This window comes from Dipodomys spectabilis, unplaced genomic scaffold (genome assembly GCF_019054845.1).
Source record: "Dipodomys spectabilis isolate Male_0828 unplaced genomic scaffold, ASM1905484v1 ptg000436l, whole genome shotgun sequence".
In the NCBI taxonomy this organism is placed as follows: domain Eukaryota; kingdom Metazoa; phylum Chordata; class Mammalia; order Rodentia; family Heteromyidae; genus Dipodomys; species Dipodomys spectabilis.
In genome coordinates, this window is record NW_024871113.1 from 2,253,579 (window position 1) to 2,280,038 (window position 26,460).

Below are 26,460 nucleotides of genomic sequence, written 5' to 3' on the forward strand. Positions count from 1 at the left end.
ACCTATTCACTTGTAGACATTAGTGTGAAACCAATTGCAAAACTGAATAATTAACCAAACACTAATTGACCTTCATCATATACCAGACACTGTATGACACATGGAGGCCATCTGGTGTCCCTACCATTATAGGATTATTAATGAAGGGATTCAGAGTGTTAGAAGAAACCATAGTTCAAAATAATCTAATCCAGAATCCTTATTTTAATGACAAAACCAGCATTTGAAGCATTCCATTTTTCTAAAAATATGAAAACTGCTTAGTATAAAATCATAGTTATTTTTGTAAAACAATTTTAGGCATCTGGCAATAGTTGTGACATTATTTTCTTCAGGGATATGATAAACATACTTGAATTATGTTTTAGTAAATTGTTATAATTAGTATTATTAAAATACTTTTAGGGGCTGGTAATGTGGCTTAGTGGTAGAACGATTGCCTAGGATGCATGAAACCCTGGGTTTGATTCCTCAGTACCACATACACAGAAAAACCAGGAACTGGTGCTGTGGCTCAAGTGGCTCAAGCCTTGAGCAAAGAGAAACTCAGGAACAGTGATCAGGCCCTGAGGTCAAGCCCCAGAACTGCCAAAAAAATACTTTTGGATATGTTATGAAATCTTGAACATAAAAGTAGTTCAGGAGGAGTACAGTAGGCAATGATCTCCTTGGTTTCAGTCAGACATAAGCATAAACAAAAATTATGAACTATTTTCTAATGTTTTCACTAAGTTTTCACTAAGGTATTAATAGTAGAGAAAAGGGGGAGCTGCTCACTTGTATTTCTATATTATTGATGGTTACTAATTACTTTGAATTCCTTTAGAGAAATATTTTTAAACTTAATTAAAAACATGAGCTTGAGAAGAAAGAAAAAATGTCCACAAGAATTGTCTTTCTATAACGTATTCTAATGTGTGTGTGTGTGTGTGTGTGTGCATGCTTGTTTCATGATCCTATTTAACTTTCTAAATTACAATGCTGGTCAAAGGGTAGATAAATATGATAAAATAAATTGAACAAAGGGCTGGGAATGTGGCTTAGCGGTAGAGTGCTTGCCTAGCATGCATGAAGCCCTGGGTTCGATTCCTCAGTACCACATATACAGAAAAAGCCGGAAGTGGTGCTGTGGCTCAAGTGGAATAGTGCTAGTCTTGAGCAAAAGAAACTCAGGGACAGTTCCCAGGCCCTGAGTTCAAGCCCTAGGACTGGCAAAAAAAAAAAAAAAAATGAACAAGGTCAAAAACGGCAAAAAGAGAATATTTTGGGTGGTCTAAGTAAGCATACTTATTATTTAAATTATATTACAATATTTATTGCTTATTTAGAGTGGCTTTTATTTGGCTCTTCATATTAGGTCAAGTTCTATGAAAATAGTTGAATGTTCTTGCCCCAGGGACATAACACTTAAAATACCAGAAATGATCAAATTTGAAGTCTAAAAGTAGTTTCAAGAGAAGATAAAGACATGTCATAAAGAAATTAATATGTATTCCAGGGGAGGAAGAAACTCAGAAAAAAAAGGTTGAAATGATGAGAATACAAAGCAATAAAAACTGAAGTTTGGCTTTATCACTATACCTATAGGTGACAGGATTATATTCGAGGAACTAGACAAGGCTTACTAATGCAGGGTTAGACTTCCAATGAAGAAATGTAGATAAGGGCTCATCATAGAAACTTCAGAGAACTGGGAGCATAGAAATTGGTTAGAAACTTAGTGATGAAAACAAAATCTAGTCAGAAAGATAACTTATCTTCTGGGATTTCCTAGAAAACAATAAAATAGGAGGTTTGTGTATTAATATGTCTAGAGGAAATTTTCTGTTTCACCAGTTAATCTCTGAACCTTCATCAAAGACAGAAAGATAACTGTGCACTTTCACTTCCTCAGTGCAAATACATGTATATTGTATGCACTGAAGATCCATGCACTCTCCCTTAGCTTTTTTGCACAAGGCTGGTACTCTTATCAGTTGAGCTACAGCTTTATTTCTGGCTTTTGGATGGTTACTTGGAGATATGCATCTCACAGAATTTTCTAGACCAGGTGGCTTCAAACTATGATTTTCAGATCTTAGCCTTCTGAATAGCAAGGCTTGTAAGTGTGAGCCACCAGTGAATATCCCCTTTCGTTCTGAATGCATATCTTTAGCTCTCTCAGAAAGCCCACATCCTGTGTTCCTACTGAAACCATTGAGCTTTCCAACTATTGATGACTATTTGCTCTACAATGAACACATGTTCTTATTATGTGTACGGTATGTGGCTTGAACTCCTTCACCTATAACCTGTTCTGGGCTAGGAGCACCAGTTTTACTTAAAGTTTGATGATGGATGTCAGGAGACGGAACCTCAATTAGCCATGTAAGGCTTTTTTTTTCTTTTTGTTTCTCTTATTTTTTTTTCAGCTGTACTGATGAGCCAGAGAAACTTGCAAGGAGATACTGTGAAGGAAGGAGGTAGCTACATCTTGAGAAAATTTCACATATGCAAACCAAATGTCTTCCATTGAGCTTTTAAAAATAGTCCCTTTTAACTTTTAACATGTGTGGGGCTAGTGCTTGCTCTGGCAATCACAGATTTGCCTATGTGCAGCACATGTACATAGGATTTTGTTGGTGGTTTTACTTTCAAAATGTGCTTCTGACACAGGACCTCTGGAACTTCCCTGTTTGTTTGAATTCTATAGAGGATAAAAGGTCTTATCATCCCGTTGCTAAGCTCATTGAAGAAAGTAGGAAAACACAAGCTTTCTCCAAATTTCATCTGGGCATACTGTTGGTGGATCTGTGGTTTGCTTCTAGAAATTTAGCTAATGAGTTGATAAACATTTTCTATCCTTTCCCCTTGCCTTTTCTTTTTTTTTTTTCTTTAAGAATAGAGTTATTGGTGGCTCATGTCTGTAATCTTATCTACTCAGGAGGCTGGGATGTGAGGATCTTAGTTCAAAGCAACCTGGGAAGAAAAGTCTGTGAAACTATCTCCAGTTAGCCAGCAAAAGGCATAAGTGGAGATGTAGCTCAAGTGGTAGAGTGCCAACCTTGAGAGGAAAAAAAGAAACAGGGATGGTATTGGAGAGAAGGAACAATGACAGAGTACTTTATTCTTTCCATTTGCTTTTGTCTTGTAACTAGGAACGTCCATTTGCTTGATAATGGAGGAGAACAATGACTCCATGGAGAACCCCCAACAAGGTCAAGGGCGGCAGAATGCCATGAAGTGTGGGTGGCTGAGAAAGCAAGGAGGCTTTGTCAAGACATGGCATACCCGCTGGTTTGTGCTTAAGGGAGATCAGCTCTATTATTTCAAAGATGAAGATGAAACAAAGCCCTTGGTAAGTAGAGAAAATAAAAAGCATCTTGGGCCCATGAAATGAAAGAAGCAGAGACAGAGTTGCTGGAAACTGATGGAAACTGAGACCAGCTCTATCTCCCTCATTGCTCTCAGTACATGGGTGTTTTCATGCTTTTTCACGAGTGTTTGCTTTGATTTGGGGATGATGCACTGGCTAATTGAGGCCAAGAGACAAATTATATTTGTCTACAGTTCATTTGAATTTTTACTAAGCTGGAACAGAATGTCTGAGTCCCTCAGGCAAACTGACTTCATGAGAAAATATGAATGAGCATCTATGAAGAGAATGTAGCTCATAGACAAAACATCTTTGCCTTTCCTCCAGAATGAGTTGAAAGCATAGATTTGAAGGGAAGCTGTAAACTGAATTTTCAGTAAGTTCTGCAGCATCTTTAGTAGTAGTCTCTGAGGTTTCCCTTCTGCCTTAACCCACATTAAATATGGATATGGTGCTGATACGTTCAACCACCATGCATAATATGCTCTTCTGGGGAAAGTCTGTGATTCTTTGTGGTTCGGTAGCTGTCCTTTATTTTCTTATTTACTTACCATTTTCCTAGCCACAACTCTCAAGACTGTAATGAAAGAGAAGAGACATCTCCACCTGCATTTTCATAGCTGCCACAAGCTTTCCCAGCTGTGATCATTGTTTATTAATTGATGGAAAGATGTGAACTGAGGTGTCTCAGTTCATTTTATATCTCTGGGTTACAGAACTGAGAGAAGAAATAGATTCATTTATCTAAACATCCTGAAATAGTATGTTCCTGAGGCTGTTTATTTCCTGCTGAAGTTCAAGAACTTCATTAGGAATTTGGATTAGGACTGTCCCTTAGTATTTTAAGTTCCTGAGGCATAAAAGCTGTCATTTCTCTAAATGAATTACAACCAATAGCAATAAAAGTACATACTCTAACCTCCTGTCATTTTCGGAAATTGCTACTACTTTTGAGCATTTAACAGGGTAAGAGTGTGTATATATCATCTTATGAAATATTTAAAGTAGTCCTATGAATATAATTAATCTCATTTTTGTTTGAAGAATCTAAGGTTAGGTAGTGTGCAGATCCCCCAAAATGAAATGGATAATGGTACTGTGATTCCACTTTAAATATCTCCAAGTTCATATGTCCTCAGCCAAAAACCACATAGTAAGTTTTTAATTTCTTTAAGTATGTTTAAGTAGTTTACAAAGGGGTGTTAACACAACATGTCAGTTTATGAATACATTGCAGCTTGCTCACCCCTTCATTGTTCTCCCTCAGCTTCCACTGCCAGTAAATTGTTAAGAATATCCTGAGATATCACACTTCTGTGTTTGTTATTCTGTCACATCAAACCTTTGGAAAATATGGGAGGTTACTATACCAGATGAGCAAATTATGGTGGCTTAGAACATGAAACAATGTGACATGATAAATGTCAGAGGTAAAGTAGTGAAGTGTTTTTCTTTCTCACTTATCTTGCTTTCTTTCTTGTTACATTACTTGTTTTATATCACATAATGCTCACATTAAGGAGTCATTTCAAATATAAAATTATTTTATAAAATTCAGTGAAAGGGATCCAGTTAATGAATAGGAAGAGTTGAACATTGGCAATGTAATGTGACTTTGTTATGGAGGAATATATTGAGTATGATTAGTGAACAAGATTCAGTGTTAGAAATCATGGACAATTCCTGTGTAATACTAAGCAAAATGAGTTGGTGACCCACATTGGTATAAATTAATCAGTTTCTAGGCATGATCCAGGACCTAAGTAGGTCATTAAAGGATCAAACAGACAGTTCAGGAGAAACAGATTAAATTAATGTTGAGAGTCTTCTTTGAGCTCACAGTATTTCCAAATAATGAAGGCAAGATGTACTTCACCTACCATAAGGTCAGCATTCTTCAACTATGAGAAATTGTAAGTATTAAAGAAAATGCACTTGAAGCTCAATTTGAGAAACTATTAAGAGAGGATTTAACCGTATGATTTTTAGTACTGTGTGGAATTTTCATAAAGCTTGGAAATATAAATAAGAAAATGCAAAAGTCTTCTCATTAATTTAGTGAAATTTTGCTCCAAAGAAAAATATTCCAATTTATAATAATTCTAAGAAATATATTTTGATATTATTAGTGTTTATAAACTTAACTAAAGTTAACAAAATGAAACTCTATTGACAAAAATGTACTAATTCTTCTATGAATCAAACACACAAAAAAATGGTTTTTATCCATGGAAGTTTTCCTAATCTTAATTTACAGGTAAGTCAGTAAAAATTTTGTAATACATCACTTTGGATTACCATTTTTAATGTCTTTTATAGGAATTCAGTCTCGGGGAATTTTGATATAGTGCTTTTCAATTTCAATATTATGCACAAATATTTAGACCTGTAAAGGGAAGACCAGGTAATAACAGTAATTTCTAAATCATAGGACACTTAGTAATGTTAAAAGACCCTACCTTATCATTTGCAAGAAATGGTATAATTTCTTCTATTACATCACACCATAAGTGAAGGCAGATATCTGGTACATTTCAAGTACCCATCATTCAGTTTTCAATGGGTTAGTGAATGCTCAGTGAAAGGTTTTTCTTTGTTGTTGCTGTTTTTAATGTACTATGTGGTTTCTTGTTTCTTTGGTATGTTGTCCCCCCTCTGGTATATCCCTTGTTGTCTCCAAATTTGATTTTGGCACCTTGGTATTGTATATACGTTTATCTGAATTAGGGAAGGCAAGGGGAGCAACAGAATAGTGAGACAAAGGACAAGGGGGAACCAATGCAACAGTGATACTCACAGGACAATATGTTGGAAATGATCTGTACAACTCAGGGGTTGGAGGGAGGAAAAGTGGGAGAAAAATGAGGGAAGGGGTAACAAGTTTGACAAGACATGTACTTAATACCTTACTTATGTAACTCCTCTGTATATCACCTTGACAATAAATAATAAACAAGGAAAAGAAAAAAATCAATATGATGAAGTATAATCCATGTTGTATAAACTCAACAGTAATCTCAAGTAACTTTTACAGAAGTAACCACCTAAATGAAGAACATCATGAAAAATGGTGAAAGTGGGGGGAAAAAAATCTCCTTTTGTATATCTGTGTGTAGCAGCCAATGTGCTTTTGTTACTGAGTGATCAATGAGGAACTAGATAAGAAAGCTCCTTGCTTTGATTGCAATTAGCTTCAACTTTGCTTCCTGCTCTTCCATGAATCCTCAATTCTTTTTTAGATTTGCTTTCAGGCAGAAACATTTCTTAGTTGCTTATGTTCAATTTGATTCTTTCATCATAAGGATGTCCTTGGACTTCACATATTTTGACTAAGTCCAATTCAATATTACTAGAGGAAATATCACTAATAAGATGAAAAAATGTAATCCTTAAGCTATCCTCCCTGGGTAGAAAATTCAATAAACATATTCTGCTTTTGTTTTCTCTTAGAGGGCTTTTGTAGAATAAGAAGGTAACTCTCCCTCCCTGAAGTTTGTCCATTCTATCACAGAATGCAAGTCTCAATTCATCTTAATAAAAACAAAGAAGTAATTAGTACCAAGGAGTGAGTTATGGTCCACCTAATATTGTAGAGGAAGGTTATACAAAGCAACAGGTGGCCCTTCCCTGAGCTCTAATAAACAAACTGGAGATAAACAAATTAGAGAAAATATAAACAAATTGGAGACAAGAATTCAGAGCAGAGGTAAGACATGGAATTTTTAAATTGTCATGTATGGATAGATCACTGCACACCGTGAAGAAGGAAAAATTGCAAGAAGAGAATTGAGAGAGACAGGTAGAGGCACAGTATATGCAGAAACGAATTCTCTCCTAGACAGTGGAAAGCTATTTTCACACAACTTCCACAACTATACTAATAACTTCATTTATTTATTTAGTGCAGAATGGGGCATTTTCTTAGCCTTTCTGCTCTAGGCTGGTCCTCTACCATGTAAGCCATGTCACTTCCAGCTTTGGGGCAGTTATTTGGAGATAAGAGTCTCATCAACTTTCCTGCCAAGGCTGGCTTTGACTGTGATCCTTAAACCTCAGCCTCCTGAGTAGTGAGGATTACTGGTGAGAGTTTACCAGTTGCCAGTTTATGCTAATCTCTTAGAAAGAAATTGTAGCAGCTGTTTCCTCTTATGTGAAAAACCTAAGTTATAATGAATATATATATTTTTCCATCTTCACTTTCACATTTCATTTCTCCCAACACATGATCTACATCTGATTTAGCGTACTACATATTTAATTTCTTGGACTGGATATTATTTTTCATGTTCTTGTTCAAACTGCAGCTTGCCTTCCCATTATTCAGACACCTGTCCATGTTTGAGGACTGGAAGGCTTCACTACCTTCTCATTTGTATTTTTGTTTTGAGCAAAAGGCATAAGTGCCCCGAGTTCTTTTCTTTTTCAAGATGATACTTGTGATAATGAGTTTCCAGCTCTAACCAAGGTACCCTGATGATATATTCACAGTTATCCTCAAAATATATCTGTTTCAGATTTAAAATAAATCAAACTAAATCTTTTAGTTAACCTGTTATTTAGTTAAACTTAATCTATTAACTATTAATGTTTATACTTATATAGAGACATATTTTATTCCCAACACATTTACATACTAATGTTGACTTTGGTTGTTTCTGAAAAATACAAGTAGAATGTGTTTTTGTGTATAGTCAAATTTTGAAAATGCGTAATTTTTGTCACTCCTAAGTGACTACTGTAGACATTTTGTATAGCTGTATTTTTTTCCATTTCTTGCTTGACATTTTTAATCTTACAGTATAGCCATAACATTTAAAGAAAAGTTAAAAATCAAATTAGGAGCTGTGATCTAGTAGCTCACACTTGTAATCCTAACTACTGATATCTGAGGGTTGTGGTTTGAAGCCAGTCTATACAGGAAAGTTTGTGAGACTCTTGTCTTCAGGTGATCAGCAAAAATCAATGATAGAAGTATAGCTGTGGTTCAGGTGGTAAAGCACTAATAGCCTTGAGCAAAAGCTCAGGGACAACACCCAGGCCCAGCACTAAGATCAATACAAACACATATGAAAAAATTTATAAAATGATCTTAGTCTTTTTCAGTACCACCTATGACTTTGTGACAGCAACTTTATAACAGCTGTTAAAACAGTTTGAAATTCATGAAAATAATACTGATCTTTTATTATTGTTCTGCTGTTCATTTTCACTAATGATTGAAGCCTTACTTTTGGATATTATAGCATGAGGGAAGGCAATATGTCAGGGATAAAGAATGAATATTATAGTTATCTTAAAATAAGTAACACGTGCAGGTTTGGTTAATGAACCCAGTGATCAATTCTGCATTCTTTTTGGACCCATCTGTTTTACTTTTACCACAAAGTGTATGCTTATTTAAGAAAAAGTTACTTTTTGCCTTGGACTGTTCTGGTGAATATCTCTGACACACTCCCAACCTTGAAAGTGACATAGGACACATTGATTTTTAGAAACCAATTCAAGACACCTGATAAAATGGCTAAAATCCAAACACAAACTAATCCAATTAATCTAGTCTAGACTTTTCTACAACAGATATTGATCCAATTGTGTGGGAATGTTTTTTCTGTACATGATGACTATGGCACTCTATTAGATCAAAAATGGGTCTTTCAACTTACAAGACCAAAGAATTTTGAGCAATTATAATGCAAAGGATAGCCTCAAAATATATGAAAACCAATTGCTTGTTAAAGGGCAATGCCTAATTTTGCATACTTAATGAAACTCATGTGTTCATGAACTCTAGAAGTATCTACGTTGATTGCTGTTTTCTGTTATAAAATATGAGCCTGAAGAACCCAAAGTCCCAATTGATGTGCTTAAAACAATATTGAAAATACAGAAATTTGAATTTACCTCAAATCTAAAACAGACTTCTCTGTAGTAGCTAGGTCCTTTGATATTTAAAGAGATACATAAAATAGTATCATTTTGTGTCATCACAATTTTTTAGAAACTCTGGCTTTTCCGAGAAATGATTATGTCAAGAGAGCAAAAATATTATTAATATAAAATATTATTTTATTCCACAGTTGGTTGAATGACTTATGGCAGTTTCTCCATAATAATACAGACATACTATTTTTTCATTTGAGAATAAAGGCTTTTGAGTTAACTTGGATTGAATCTTGGCTCATCTCTATACTAATCATGATCCATTTGGCAAGTGGGCAAGCTGGTTTTAAGTTTTAATGAACTGGTCTGTATAAATACATCAAAGCAGTACAAACCCTATAACATTAGCATGATGATTAAATAGAGAACTTTTGTAGATAGTTTTAGAAAGCAATGGCACTAGTAATCATAAGACAAATATTACCTATTTTTATGTTACCAAATTTATCTTTAAGATATTGTTTATACTACTCATTTATTTGTTTACTTTTAATATTCAATACATATTTTTTAGATTTCTTTTATTTATTTATTTTTATTGTGAAAATACTGTACAGAGGGGTTACAATTACATGGGCAAGATAATGAGTACATTTCTTATCCAGCATTGTAGCCTCCTCCTTTGTTTCCCCTTCCCATACCTTCCCATCCTCCCCCAACCCTCCACCCTGTTTTTTAGATTTCTAATGGAAGTATTTGCTAGATTCTAGGAGTTATAACAGTATCTAGATTCTACCACTTTCTACTGGCCTTGACTAAGGTACTAAACTTCATACCATGTTATTCTCATATAAAAAATTAAAGTAATAATAAACTTACCTCACAGTTAATAGTAGTACATAAATTGGTGCTTACCCAATGACAGAAGACACCCAATGTAGATTAGCCATTAGCCATTCTACCATCATTGACGATAAGGATGCATTAAACTACTCAGTAGTTTGCAGGTTTGGAAATATCACATGCACCTTATTAAATGCATGATGAAGGAAATAATTGATAATCTACCCATGTGGGATTGAGGAGCTTTGCTGTTTTATCTTATTTATTGGTGATACTAACATCAAAGCAGAAGATAACTCGATTGCAGGTGTAAGTTGTGCCATCAAACATTGAAACCATATGGAAAATATCCCTGAAAAAAACAATGTTCACTCCTGCAGTGTCTTTTCCCATCGCTTAAATTACTTTTGGAGCTCTTTCCAGAAGATAAACATGGTTATAATGATGACTAAGGAGACTTAGGGGAATCTTTTTGAAAGATTAGATCACTTCAACTGTTTTTGTTTGTTTGTTTGTTTCCACTATAGCATTTATTTATCAACACTAATTTGGTAGGAAAAGTACTGGAACTGAATCTGTTGAGCTCTTCTCATTTCAATCCCTAGTGATGAAGTCTTTTGTTTGTAATGCAATTCACAGTACTGCATATTTTTACACTCTCATTAGCGGAGACTTGGGCACTTTGTATTATGCCAAGTAGTAAAGAAGAGAAACCAGGGGAAAATGAAAGTAGGTAGAAATATAATTTGAACATTTACATTTTATAGCAATTTCTTAAAGGGGTACATTTCCCTGACAATTGAAATATTTCACAGCCAGTTGTTACCCATTCTTTTTTTTAAGATTGTAATGGATTTATTTATTTTTAATGTTTTGTTATTGTAAAAATACTGTACAGAAGGGTTACAGTTACATGAGCAAGGTAATGAGTACATTTCTTATCAAGCATTGGCATTGCTGCCTCTTCCTTTGTTTTTTCCCCTACCATCCCTGACCTCCCATCTCCTGGACTACACTCTCCCCGCCCCCAAAGTTGTAAAGTTCATTTTTCGACATTGCATCTTGTACATCTCATTGTTGCAATGGGTCCTTCTGTATCCCTATTTAAACAATTTGTTTTTCCCTTCCCCTCTCCAAATTATGCCAACATCAAACACAGTGAAAACAGGAGTTATACCGTGGGAGAGGGACATACAAAGCAAGAAAAACACACGTGGTACCTTATAAATATGTTCGAAACAATAGCAAGGAAGAAAAAAAAACCACTTGTGTCCCTATCTTGGGGTTCATTTCGCTTAACATCATCTTATCTGACCTTTTCTGGTTGTCCCAGACATATACTAGATATTGCAAATAAGGGAAACCATTGGACCTATGTTTCTTTGGGCCTGGCTTACTTCACTTAATGTAATTTTTCCAAGTCTTTCCATATCCTAACAAATGGGCTAATGTCATTCTTTCTGATGGAGGCATAGAATTCCATTGTGTGTGTGTGTGTGTGTGTGTGTGTGTGTGTGTGTGTGTGTGTCTATATATAGAGACACACATACACACACACACATACCTCATTTTCTTGATCCATTCATCTACTGAGGAACATCTGGCTTGGTTCCATATCTTAGCTATGGTAAATAATGCTGCAATAAACATAGTTGTGCTGGGAGCTTTAGTATGGTCTTGTTTGTGATCATTCGGGTAAATGCCCCAAAGTGGGATTGCTGGGCATAGGGGATCTCTATGTGGAGTCTTTTGAGGAACCTCCAGACTACTTTCCAAAGTGATTGAACAAGCTTACATTTCTTTTGAGCAGTTGTCTTTAGCTTTATCCAACCTGGATCCCACTGTTCTCTCTTTCTCTAGAGATATTACCATATGTTCATTCATTCAGTGACTATTAATCATTGCAGACTACATATATTATACTTTCAGAATTTTGGCTTCTTTTCCTTAGTATGCTATTCACAAAGCTCACCAACATAGCATACCACTGTACTTCATTTCTGATTACTGACAAATAATATACCCAAAGAATACATAAATAATAATGCATTAATATATGAGATTTTGCTCATTCATTTTTCAGCTTATATAAATGTGAATTCTTCATAGTGTGACTATTATGTGTAATGCTGCTGTGAACATTCATGGACAAGTTTTTGTGTGGATATGTTTTTATTTCTCTTGAGTACATGGTAGCATATAGAATTGCTGGTTCCTATAGTAACTTGGTTTAATCCGATGAATTGTGCCAGTCAGTATTGTTATTTAATTTCAATCTAATGTTAAACTCAAACCTCATATTCAGTTTACATTTCATCTCTACCCCTTCACACCTACCCTAGCAAGACTTCAGTAGGCTACAGACACCTGTACCTATGCACACACCTTCCTTGCTCTCCAAAACTAGTAGTGTGTGTGTATGTATATGTTTGCACATGAATGCATGTGTATGTGCATATATAAGTGTGAGAGACAGACAGAAATACAGACAGACAGCAACAGATCCAGTGACAGAGAGACAGACACAGAAAGAATGAGTGAGGCAGACAGACAAAGAGAGACAGACACAGACATGACAGGAAGAAACAGAAATGGTGAAAGAAAGAGAGGGAGAAAGGAAGAGACAGAGAGTAGAGAGGGAAAGGGGAAAGGAGAGGGTATCCCAAAGTGCTGGATATGTTTTCTTCTTTTTGAAGTCCCTGCTATTGAGGGCTGTCAGGGAGGAAGTTGACAATAAGAACACTTCCATCTCTGTATAACAGCCCATGGCTATAGGTATGTTTATGTCTATACTGCTTACTCCTGCCTTTCTAGCTGACTTCTAGCCATTGATCACCATCCTGAGCGCCTTGGTTCTGATGACGGAAAGAAGGCCATATGTTGCCCTCTCTTTTTACTTTTTAGTTCTGGAAATGTATAGTACACTCCCAGGCTTCAGCTTCTAGAACCACATCAAGAAGGGGCCCATCATTCAAGTTTTACTTGAACTCATTGGAAATCCAAAGTATATATGATTGCAATGTAACATGTGGAGCTGTAGCTTTCCCACCTTGCCAGAGAACTTTCGGTCTTGCCATTCTTCTATAATTATTATCTGTGTAGGTTTTGGTAGCAGCAACTTAAGCGCATGATTAAGTTGCAAATTTTCCCAGTTGCTAGTGATGCTTTAGAGTTCCTTTTTATTTGACTTGAGGAGTTATGGCTTCTTCTCCAGATATTTGTTTTTGCCCTAGGAAGAAGATAGAACAGTTATGATGCTGATACTGTAACTGCAGTGTTGACATCTGACTGAGCTTGATTCCATTCTCCTATATCTTAGAAGAGGAAGCATTCAGCCCCATTTAATTTCTTTTTTAGACTCCAGAAACAAGTTCAGGACAAAAGGATATAATTCCTACTCAACATTATATTAGAAATTTTTCATGTAAATTTTACATATTTTACATTTTTAAAATTATGACTAAATAAAAGTCCATGAATTTTAGTCTCTTGGATAAATTCTACCCTTAACTAGCCTAGAGATTATCAAAATCTATCATGTGTCTAGTTTAGGATCATTCATTTGAGGTGGCTATCTATTCTATTTATTAGCTAAACAGCTTGCCATATGCACAAATATTATTTTAAATATTTGAAAACATTAAGTACTAAAATATACTATACAGTACATATATTATAATTTATGATAATTTTCTATCTTCTAATTTATTGTTCCTGTTTTTATTATAGTTATTTCAAGAGATCCTCAGAATCAATTCTGTTATTATAATCTTTGGTTCATTTTTAAGGACATATTTCTAATTAATCATATATATGCCTTTTATCACTAAAAAATGAATTCAGCTAGTCACCTACCTCCTACTTGGCTTGGCTTATATCCAGTCTTAGGAAATGAATGTGGATGACAAAATAAGGAATAAAATCTTTAGACATGCACTTACTCAGCTAGATATTGACTCAGCAGGCTATAGACCTGACCTTGCTTTAGGCATGCATTAGGTATTTGAATTAATCAACATAGCTGTAACTTTGGTATTTAAAATTCATAACCTTCTTCAGAGACAGCAGAAAATACCAGCAATAAGATCCTAGTACATTTTTCTGACACTTTTCCATGGCCAAATTTCTACATCTGTAGTGAAATACTTTCCTACTTACTGTTTTCTAATGCCAAGATTTAATACTCTTTAGATTTTAAAGATGTTTATATGTCTCTTGTTTGTTTGATGATTTAGTTAACTTAAAAAATACCTGTTATGCTTGAGTAGCCAAGGGGATTCCTCGGTTATGGACTTTATGCTTTGATTAGAGATATTTATAACCTTGTATTATACACTCTCCTATGCCTTCTCTGTTAATGAAACCACGACACTAGTGGCATTAGAATTTTCAATCCTGGTTTCTAGTGGTTTTGCTTAGCCCCACAGATGTTCTTGCTTTTAAAAAATGAAATTGTTGTGACTCTTTCATTGGGTAATTCCTTTAATTATCTCCCTATCACTGCCTTTACCTCTAAAATTTATACTGCAGTATCCACAGATATTTATGATTGGGACATTTACCTTTAGAGTGTTTGGGGTGGGGAATGAACAGTAATATTGTGTTCAACTCACACTGATATTAGCATACATTTTGTCTATTTTAATAAAAAATCTTTGGTGAAGGCAGTTATAGTCATTAACACAAATAGTATCAGACTTGCTGAGCTGAAACTGTTAACGTTAATGCCCCCCCCCCTTTTTTTTTTGTCAGCCATGGGGCTTGAACTCTGGGCCTGGGTGCTGTCCCTCAGCTCTTCAGCTCAAGGCGAGCGCTCTAACACTTGAGCAGCAGCGTCACTTCCGTTTTTCTGGTGGTTTATTGGAGATAAGAGTCTCATGGACTTTCCTGCCCAGGCTGGCTATGAACCAGGATCCTCATATCTCAGCCTCCTGAGTAGCTAGGATTACAGACGTGAGCCACCAGCGCCCAGTGCCTTCTTTTTAGAGTATCATCCTTTTACATGTAGTTGTGACAGAAATAGTTTTAATCTAAAATATGGCTTCCTTATTCTTTAAATTTGTTTTTGAGTATTTTAAAGGTGGAGAGAATAAGGCTACACCTCTGAACCCCTTTCCATCCAAAATTGTGTGATACTAAATACATAGCTAGAAATCTTAGATGGATTTTCTTTCTTTTTTTTTAAATTTTATTTTATTGTGAAGATGCTGTACAGAGGGGTTACAGTTACATGAGTAAGGCAATGAGTACATTGTTACTCCCTCCCTTCTTGTTCTTCCACTACCCTTTCTCTTACTCCTCTTCCCACCCTTTCCAAAGTTGTAAAGTTCATTTCCAGTATACTGCCTTGTGGGTATCATTGTTGCAACAGGTGTCCTTATTTCAGCTTTTTGTTATTCCCCTTCCCCTCCCTAAATTAGACAAATGTATATACAAGTTTCAGGGTACCAAAATCAAGTACAGTGGCCACAGAGCATTTTCAGAACATTAGAATCTTGTTTATTGCTTGAAACTCAACCAATTAATTCATTTTCAAAGAATTGGGGGTACAAAGGAAGCCCTGAAGAGGTTGTAACATTGTACCTGTCACTATTTGAACATTTTAGTATTAGTTTAAACACAGTATTAATCTTTTATCAATGTGTGAAGGGTGGGGGGTTCCTGTACCTCGTATCTCAGCCTCCTCAGTAGCAAGGAGTACAGACGTGAGCCACTGGCATCCGGCCCTTTCAGCTTTTAGTATTGGTTAGTATGATTGGGACAAAACAATCTTCAAAATATTCATAGATCTTGAGAAATTATTTTAATTTAAAAGTTTTAGTGAATTTTAGGGTCATATAGTTTGATCTCAGAAGTATTAATACGTATAATCAACATGTCTGTCATTTTTTTTTTTTTTTTTTTTTTTTTTTTTTTTTTTTTTTTTTTTTTTTTTTTTAATTTTTTATTTTTATTTTATTTTATTTTTTTATTGTAAAGCTACTATACAGAGGGTCACAGTTACATGAGTGAGGTTATGAGTACACTTCCTCTTGAACATTGTTACCCCCTCCATTGTTTTCCCCCTACCATCCCCTCCCTCCCTCCCTTCCCCGAGGTTCTTTTTTTTTTTTGATTGTGATTAAATGATTACATAATTTCAAAGTCACAAGTTCATTCTAACTTCCCTGGAGCAAATTGTCTACCACAGTCTGTAATATATAACAGTGTTCACATGTTATATACCATATTTGTGATCAGCAGCATGAGGATATTTAGTAGTGGTTCAACCAGATGAGCGGGAGTTCTTTGTTTCTTAAGTCCTGTTAGTTTTGTCGTATCACTAACCTTTTGGATTTAGCATCCACTTATGAGGGAGACCATGTACCGTTTGTCTCTTCGTTCTTGGCTTACCTCGCTCAACATGATTCCTTCTAGCTCCATCCATTTCCCTGCAAATGCCATTATTTTGTCATTTCTAATGGCTGCATAATATTCCATTGTGTATAGATACCACAATTTTTGGATCCATTCATCTGTGGTGGGGCACCTAGGTTGTTTCCATATCCTAGCTATTGCGAACAGTGCTGCAATAAACATGGAGGTGCACGTGTCCTTGTATATTGGTTCCTGTTGTTCAGGGTAGATGCCTAGAAGTGGTATGACTGGGTCGTAAGGGAGGTCAATCTTTAGCTTTCTAAGGACCCTCCAGACTGCTTTCCAAAGTGGTTGTATAAGTGTACATTCCCACCAGCAGTGTAATAGGGTTCCTCTTTCTCCACATCCCCTCCAGCATTTGTCGTTGGCTGATTTGTGGATGTGGGACATTCTGACTGGGGTAAGGTGGTATCTCAGGGTTGTCTTTATTTGCATTTCCTTCACCACCAGGGATGATGAACATTTCCTCATGTGTTTCTTTGCCATTTTTATTTCTTCATTTGAGAAGTCCCTCTTTAGTTCCCTTGCCCATTTAGTAATTGGTTTGTTAGGTTTGGGAGGGATTAGTTTCTTGAGTTCCCTGTATATACAGGATGTTAACCCCTTGTCTGATATATTGCTGGTAAATATTTTTTCCCAATTAGTTGGTTGTCTTTCTAGCTTAGTTGCGATAGATTTAGCTGTGCAGAAGCTTTTTATTTTAAGGTAGTCCCATTTGTCGAGTCTCTCTCCAACTTGTTGTGACCCTGGGACTCTGTTCAGGAAGTTCCTTCCTGTGCCTATTAGTTCAAGTGTCTCTCCTACTCTGTCCTGCAGTAGTTTCAGAGATTCAGGTTTAATGTTAAGGTCTTTAATCCATTTTGAGTTGATGTTGGTGCATGGTGATAGGCTGGGGTCCACTTTTAGTTTTCTGCATGTGGCTGCCCAGTTTTCCCAGCACCAGCGGTTGAAGAGGCTGTGTTTCTTCCATTGTATGTCTTTGGCTCCTTTGTCGAATATCAGCTGGCTGTAGGCCTGTGGATTTATATCTGGATCTTCTATTCTGTTCCATTGGTCTTCGGGTCTGTTTTTGTGCCAGTACCATGCTGTCTTTGTGATTATAGCTCTGTAGTAGAGTTTGAAGTTCGGCATGGATAGCCCTCCCATATTGTCTTTATCCCCTAGAATTGTTTTGGCTATTCTAGGTCTTTTGTTGTTCCATATAAATTTTTGGACTGTTTTCTGTATTTCAGTGATGTACGTCATTGGGATTTTAATAGGAATTGCATTGAATTTGTATATTAATTTTGGAAGTATCACCATCTTTACTATATTAAGTCGTCCTATCCAGGAGCATGGGAGGTCTTTCCATTTCCTAGTGTCTTCTGCAGTTTCTTTCTTTAACTTTTTATAGTTCTCATTAAATAGTTCTTTTACATCTTTGGTTAGGTTAATTCCTAAATATTTTATTTTTTGGGAGGTTATTGTGAATGGGGTTGCTCCCTTTATTTCCCTCTCTTCCTGTGCGTTATCAGTGTATAGGAAGGCAACTGATTTTTGTGGGTTTATTTTGTATCCTGCTATTTTGCCGAAGTGACTTATGATTTCTAAAAGTTTGGGGATGGAGTTTTTGGGATCGTGGAGGTATAGTATCATGTCGTCTGCAAAAAGGGATAGTTTCACTTCTTCTTTCCCTATGCGGATCCCTTTAATGTCTTTTTCTTGCCTTATTGCCCTGGCTAAGGGTTCTAGGACTATGTTGAAGAGGAGTGGAGACAGTGGACATCCTTGCCTTGTTCCTGTTTTTAGGAGGATTGGTTGTAGCTTTTCCCCATTAAGTATAATATTGGCTATTGGTCTGTCATAAATGGCTTTTATTGTTTTTAGAAATGTTCCTTCTATTCCTATTTTCTCCAGAGCTTTTAGCATGAATGAATGTTGAATTTTATCAAAGGCCTTTTCTGCATCTGTGGCGATAATCATGTGATTCTTGACCTTGGCTCTGTTGATATGCTGGATTACATTTATTGACTTACGTATGTTAAACCATCCCTGTGTCTCTGGGATGAAGCCTACCTGATCATAGTGTATTATTTTTTTTATGTGTTTCTGGATTCTGTTAGCTAGAATCTTGTTAAGGATCTTTGCATCTGTGTTCATCAAGGAGATTGGCCTGTAATTCTCCTTTTTGGTTGGGTCTTTGCCTGGTTTGGGGATGAGTGTGATATTGGCTTCGTAGAATGAGTTTGGGATAGCTCCCTCCTTCTCTGTTTCTCTGAAGAGCTTGAGGAGTATGGGTATTAGTTCTTCTTTAAAGGTCTTATAGAATTCTGCTGTGAATCCATCTGGTCCTGGGCTTTTTTTTGTTGGAAGACTTTTGATAGCTTCCTGTATCTCATTATAGGATATTGGCTTATTTAATTGGTTAACTTCTTCTTTGCTCAGTTTGGGTAACTTGTATTTCTCTAAAAATGCATCCATTTCCGCCAGATTTTCTTCCTTTAGAGAGTATAGCTTTTGAAAGTAGTCTGTTAGAATTGTTTGGATATCTTGGGTACGTGTTGTGATGTTTCCCGTGGCATCCCTAATCCTATTAATATGGGTTTCCTCTCTTCTTTTTTTAATTAATCTTGCCAACGGGCCATCAATTTTGTTTATTTTTTCAAAGAACCAGCTTTTTGTTTGGTTTATTTTGGTTATGGTTTTCTGATTTTCTAATTGGTTAATCTCTGCTCTCAATTTGGTTATCTGGCTTCGTCTAGTAGCTTTAGGTCCCATTTTTTCTTGTTTTTCTAGCTGTTTTAGTTGCAACATGAGATTATTTACTTGGTCTGTCTCCATTCTCTTGATGTGGGCACTGAGGGCAATAAATTTGCCCCTCAGGACTGCTTTTGCTGTGTCCCACAAGTTTCTTTGTGAGGTGTTTTCATTTTCATTGAGTTCTAGGAAATGCTTTATTTCTTCTCTGATCTCTTCTGTTACCCAGGCCTTGTTAAGGAGTGTGCTGTTCAATTTCCATGTATTAGAGAAATTTCTGCGGTATGCTTTGTTATTGAGAGCTAGCTTGATTCCACTGTGGTCAGATAGGATACAGGGGATTATGTCGATCCCTTTGTATTTGCTTAAGTTCCTTGAATGAACTATGATATGGTCTATTTTGGAGAAAGTTCCATGAGCTGCTGAGAAGAATGTGTACTGTGTTGTTTTAGGGTGAAATACTCGGTAGATGTCAGTTAATTCCGCTTGAAGTATGGCCTCACTTAATTCGGTAGCTTCTTTGCCAATCCTCTGGTTGGTAGACCTGTCCTTTGGTGAGAGTGGCGTGTTAAAGTCTCCTAGTATTATCGTATTGGGATCTATTTTATTCTGTAAGTTTGAGAGCATTTGTTTAACATATCTGGGTGCACCGATATTTGGGGCATATAAGTTGATGATGGTTATATCCTCCTCTTGGATTGTTCCCTTTATTAATATGTAATGTCCGTCCTTGTCTTTCTGTACTGATTTTAATGAGAAGTTTATTTTGTCAGATATCAGGATAGCTACACCTGCTTTCTTATTGGGGGAATTTGATTGGTAGATCCTTTTCCACCCCTTCACTCTGAGTTTGTTTGTATGTTTGGCTGAGAGGTGGGTCTCCTGAAGGCAACAGATGGATGGGTCTTGTTTTCTGATCCAGTCCTCAGTTCGTTTTCTTTTAATTGGCGAATTCAGCCCATTTATATTAAGAGAAAGTATAGAGAGATGCATTGTTGTCCCTGCCATTCCGTTTTCCTAAGTTTTTCTTCTTTCCTTTCCTCCTGTGCTTGCTCAGTTAGACTTTGAGTAATGCCTGTTTGGGGCAGGTCCCAGTTCCTGGTTGCTTTCTTCAGGTTGTGTCCCCCCTCTTAGAATTCTTTGTAATGCTGGCTTAATGTTTATGTATTCATTTAGTTTTTCTTTGCTATTAAAAGTTTTCAGTTCTCCATCGAATGTGAATGCTAGCTTTGCCGGGTATATCAGTCTGGGTTGGCAGTTATTGGCTCTCAGGGCTCGTATGGTGCTTTCCCAGGCTTTTCTTGCATTCATTGTTTGTGTGGAGAGATCTGCAGTGATTCTAATTTTTTTCCCGTTGTAGTATAGCTCCTTCTTCATTTTTGCTGCATGCAGGATTGTTTCCTTATTATTCAGATCCATCATTGTTACTATTATGTGCCTAGAAGTGTTTCTCCTGGGATCTTGCTTGTTGGGTGTTCGATAAGCTTTTGTGATGTAGTTAAGATGGTCGTTTTTGAGGTGGGGAAAATTTTCATTGACTATCTTGTTAAATAGGTGTTGCATTCCCTTGCTCTGGAATTCCTCACCTTCGTCCACTCCGATTATGCGAAGGTTAAATTTTTTAGCATTATCTGCTTGCTCTTGAATTTCCCTTTGGTTTAATTTGAGTGATTTTTCCATATCTGTCACTTTTTGGTCCAGTTGGTGTATTCTGTCTTCTGTATCTGACACTCTACCTTCCATTTCATTCACTCTGTTGACCGTGGCTTCTATTGTGGTTTGCATGGTGGAAATGGATCCCTTTATGGATTCAATGTTGGTTCTCAGAGTACTGATCTCACCTCTCAATGAGGTGATATCAGTATGCATTACCTCTAATTTGGCGTTTATCTCACTTCTTACTGAGGTTTGTGCAGCTTCTATTTTTGCATCCAATTTTTGTTTGATATCCTGTATATCTTTTGATAGTTCATCCTTGTGCTCTTTCAATTTCTGATCCATTTCTCGCTTTATTTCTTGAGTCATTGCCTCCAGCAACCCTTGGATGTAGTTTTTGTCTTCCATTCCTGCTTTGCTCCCACTGGGGCTCTCCCCTGCGTGGCTGCTGGCTTTTGAGGTGAGCTTGCTGTCCTGGGTAGTGGTAAACCTTGTGATTTTTCTCTGTGATTTTCGCATGGGGGTTCAGGAGACTGCTCTTCAATCTTGTTTTGGTGTGTCTGTCTTTGCTTGGTTGCTGATTCTCTATTGGTAGAGAGAGTCTGTGTCTGATCTGGATTCTGTTGGGAGCCTATTTCCAGCTGCTATTCACTTAGGATTCTCAGCTCTCTGCTGTAGCAATTCCCGCCTTTGGAAGGGTTGAGCAGCCTAGACTGCTTGTGTTTGCTCCTGCGGGTGCTCTTGGGAAGATCAGATGCTCTGGATGCACTCTCCCAAATACTGGAGTCTGCTATGGGCTCCTGATGTGTTTTTGTTTGTTTGTTTTGGGCTGGTTGTGGGCTTGAACTCTAGGTTTGGGTGCTGTCCCTCAGCTCTTCAGCTCAGGGCTGGCACCCTACCATTTGAGCCACAGCCCCACTTCTGACCCTTTTTGCTTTGTTCAGGCGCCGGTCCCCTGGCCTGGTTCCGGCCCCAGCCTGGAGCGCGCTCGTTAGGCCTGTGCTAATGTGTATACCACCTTGGTTATGCAGCCTGGAGGACACAGTTCAAATTTCTTCTACTGTTGGTAGTCTTGACCCAGGGGCACTGTTCCTGGCTTGAGCATTTAAGCTCCCTTCCCGGGGCGCTCTTGCTCTGGCCTGGCCAGCAGAGTGTGCTCCACCGGCTGGTGGGGCTCTCGAACAGTTCCCAGTTTTAGTGGGTCCTGTGGTCCGGGTGTTGGGGTAGGGAGTCTAGGTCAGGGTCTGGGGATTCCCTCCAGCTCTGGTCTCCCTTGATGGATTCCCTGTCCCCTGATGGGTACTCACCCTGTAGGTCGTCAGTTGTTGTTGCAGTCCGTCAGTTGTTGTTGCAGTCCGAGTTCAGTTGGGGTGGTTGCGGGCTGGGTTGGGCGGCCCCCCGCCGGGTCGTTGCGATCGCGATTGGGCGGGTGGTCTGCGGACAGGTCCCTTTGTGGCGCTGCTGGTGCCGGGCGGCTTTGGCGGGATGGAGCCTCTCCGCTCCGGTGGAGAGTGATGGGTGGGGTGGGATCCTCCTGGAGACTCCCGGCTGGTAGGTTTCTCTGTTCCTGGCGATCCGCTGTTCTGCAATCCGGTACCTGGTGATCTGCAAGCAGCCCCCTGTGTCTCTGTGGCTCCGGCAGCCCCTGCCGGGCCGGCTGGCCGGCGGCTTGGCGCACTGCCGCGCGGCCAGTAAAGGTTGGGGGAGGGGTCTTCGCTCTTCTCTGTTCTGAAATTCTTCTTTTCCTCTCTTTCTTTTTTTGTTATTTTCCACCTCTGGTTTTTCTCTGAGTGTTCGTCTTTTTGTTGTTGTCGGTCTCTTGGGGAGATTAAAGGTTGGAACTCGAACTCTCTTTTTGGTTGGAGAGAGCTGTGGCGTTTCCCTACTGCCCCGTCGCCATCTTCCCTTTCCCCCCTCTTGTCTGTCATTTTTTATTAGTAAGTTTTTTATTGCAAAAATACCGTACAGAGGGGTTACAATTACATGAGCAAGGTAATGAGTACATTTCTTATCAAGCATTGTTGCCTCCTCCTTTGTTTCCCCTTACCATTCCTGCCTTCCCCCCCCACCTCCCCGCCAAAGTTGTAAAGTTTGTTTTTCGGCATAACATCTTGTACATCTCATTGTTGCAATGGGTCCACATGTATCCCTATTTAAACAATTTGTTTTTTCCCTTCCCCTCCACAAATTATACCAACATCAAATACAATGGAAACAGGGGTTATACCGTGGGGGAGGGACATACAAAGCAACAAAAAAATCATCTTATAAATATGTTAGAAACAATAGCAAGAAAGAAAAACCATTTGAGTCCTTATCTTGGGGTTTATTTCACCTAACATCAACTTATCTGACCTTTTCTTCTTGTCTCAGACATATACTAGTTGTTGCAAATAAGGGAAAGCACGGGACCTATGTTTCTTTGGGCCTGGCTTACTTCACTTAATATAATTTTTTCCAAGTCTTTCCATTACCTAACAAATAGGGCGATGTCATTCTTTCTGATGGAGGCATAGAATTCCATTATATATATAATATATATTATACATTCATACATATATACATATACATATATAGAGATATATATACACCACATTTTCTTGATCCATTCATCTATGCTGCAACAAACATAGTTGTGCTAGGAGCTTTAGTATAGTCTTGTCATCATTTGGGTAAATTTTCTTAATAGAGACCCAGAAACACAACAAATCAAAGAAAGGTTGAACAAGTGGGATTGCATGAAATTGCAGAGCTTCTGCATGGCAAAGGACATAGCTAACAAGATCAATAGAAAACCCACAGATTGGGAGAAGATCTTCACTAGCCATACAACAGACAAGGGCCTCATATCTAAAATATACTTGGAACTCAAGAAATTAAATCCCTCAAAAACCAATCCTCAAAGAAACAACTGCCCAATAAATAAGTGGGCTAAAGATTTAAAGAGAAACTTCTCTGAAGAGGAAAGAAGGATAGCCAATAGACACATGAAGAAATGCTCAACCTCCCTAGCCATAAAAGAAATGCAAATCAAAACAACATTGAGATACCACCTCACCCCAGTTAGAATGGATAAAATCAAGAACTCTAATAACAACAGATGCTGGAGGGAATGTGGACAGAAGGGAACCATACTGCATTGCTGGTGGGAGTGTAAACTTGTTCAACCACTTTGGAAAGCAGTATGAAGGTTCCTCAAAAGACTCCACATAGAGCTCCCCTATGACCCAGCAATGTCTGTCTTTTAGAATGCTGTTTTGTTTTTTTTTTTTTTTTTGTCGGCTGTGGGGCTTGAACTCTGGATGTGGGTGCTGTCCTCGTATTCTTCAACTCAAGGCGTGCGCTCTACCACTTGAGGCACAGTGCTACTTCAACATGTCTGTCTTTTATGTTAATAACTCTATGATAAGTCACCTTAGTAGAAATTGCATTTTTGCAAGGCCCAGCTTTGCACAAACAACGAATTTTTCTTCCTGACCTGTTCTTTCCTTTCGTATTGTAGATTGAGGAATAGGAGTTGCACAGTGGTACCCCCAGGGCTTTGGTTCTGTGACATTCCACACAGCTTATTCTTTGCTAAATCTTTCTATTTTGATGTTTCTGAAATTTTCATATTTTTCTTTTGTGAAATGTATTAACAATTTTTATGAAAGAATCAGAAACTAAAATAACAGTCTTCTTATTTTGGAGTGCACTGAGACAGTTTTTCAGTTTCAAATATTTTTCTAGAATGATAATTAAAAAGAGTTCTAGCTAATAAACACAGAAAATACATTTTCAGAAGTAATCTCCCACTTTACTGTGGTTTGCAAGGAAAGTAAGAGAGAGTAAAATTTTTTATGGAACTGTAATGTTTTAGTAAAGCATTTTATTTTATTTTTGTGCCAGTCCTAGGGCTTGAACTTAGGGGCAGAACTCTGTCCTTGGGCTTCTGTTTGCTCAAAGTAACACTCTACTACTTGAGCCACACTTCCACTTCTGGCTTTTTTGGTAGTTTGTTAGAGATAAGAGTCTCACATATTTTCCTTCCTGGGATGCCTTTGAAACACAATCATCAGATCTCAGCCTCCTGAGTAGCTATAATTGCAAATGCAAGCCACCAGCCCCAGTTACCTTTTTATTTAATTAATTCTCACAATACTATGTTGTGAATGTAATTTTAATAGACGAAAACACTGAACTTTGGAAGGGATTTTTTAAACCCTATAAAGTTAAGGATAGCAATTGGCAGAATAAGAACATAAAAATACAAGAAAGTCAAGAAGGAGAACCCTAATCTTTAGAGATAGGCAGAATTCATCAGATCTCAAAATGATTCTGAATAGAATTATTCATGAGAAAATGAAGGAAAAAAGGAAACTTGATACATAATTTAATAAATAGGAATATGGTTTAGACAAAGCCCTTTTGAGCAAGCATATATTGTTAAAATAATAAACCAAATTTAGAGACATTTTTAGATTTTGGAAATTATGTGAATAACATAATTTTTGCTGAGAGTTTTCAGGAGAAGGACTATTAACTATCTGAATACTTGACCATCTGGGAAGTGCATGTACAAGATATCATACTGGTACTAATAAGACCCTTCTATTTGCCTTTATTTCTCATTTGTTTTTTTATTATTACTTTTATTTTTTGTGAACATACTGTACAGAGGGGTTACGATTACATGGGCAAGATAATGAGTACATTTCTTATCAAGCATTGCAGTCTCCTCCTTTGTTTACCCTTCACATCCCTTCCCAGACTCCCTTCGCCCCCCCACCCAATTCTTCCCCCCGAACACCCCCCCCTCACCAAAGTTGTAAAGTTCGTTTTCGACATGACAACTTGTACTTCTCATTGTTGCAACAGGTCCACCTGTATCCTTAAATGACTTGTTTTTCCCCATCTCCTCCACAAATTATACCGACATCAAATATAGTGAAAGCATGGGTTATACTGTTGGGGAGAGACATACAAAGCAACAAAGAAATAATCTTATAAATGCATTAGAAACAAATGCATGAAAGAAAAAAACATTTAAATACATATCTAAGGGTTCATTTTCCTAACATCACCTTATCTGACCTTTTCTGCTTGACTCATACATATACTAGATATTGCAAATAAGGGAAACCATGGGACCTATGTTTCTTTGGGCCTGGCTTACTTCACTTAATATAATTTTTTCCAAGCCTTTCCATTTCCTAACAAATGGAGCAATGTCATTCTTTCTGATAGAGGCATAGAATTCCATTGTGTATATATACCATGTTTTCTTGATCCATTCATCTACTGAGGGGCATCTGGGTTGGTTCCATATCTTAGCTATGGTAAATAATGCTGCAATAAACATTGTTGTGCTGGTAGCTTTAGTGTGGTCTTGTTTGTAAACATTTGGGTAAATGCCCAAAAGTGGGATTGCTGGGTCATAGGGGAGTTCTATGTGAAGTCTTTTGAGGAACCTCCATACTGCTTTCCAAAGTGGTTGAACAAGTTTACATTCCCACCAACAATGAAGTAAGGTTCTCTTCTGTCCACATCCCCTCCAGCATCTGTTGTTGTTAGAGTTCTTGATTTTTGCCGTT

At 37.4% G+C, this 26,460-nt stretch overlaps 1 protein-coding gene across 1 annotated transcript in view; it reads left to right on the plus strand.

Moving 5' to 3' along the window:
* Positions 1–26,460, plus strand: part of Arhgap24 (Rho GTPase activating protein 24) — a 470,617-nt gene that overhangs the window by 80,320 nt on the left and 363,837 nt on the right. The window contains exon 2 of the mRNA XM_042668354.1: positions 3,138–3,337. Within this exon, the coding sequence (XP_042524288.1) occupies positions 3,158–3,337 (180 nt within the window). The 5' untranslated portion in view covers positions 3,138–3,157. The remainder of the gene's footprint in view (positions 1–3,137; positions 3,338–26,460) is intronic.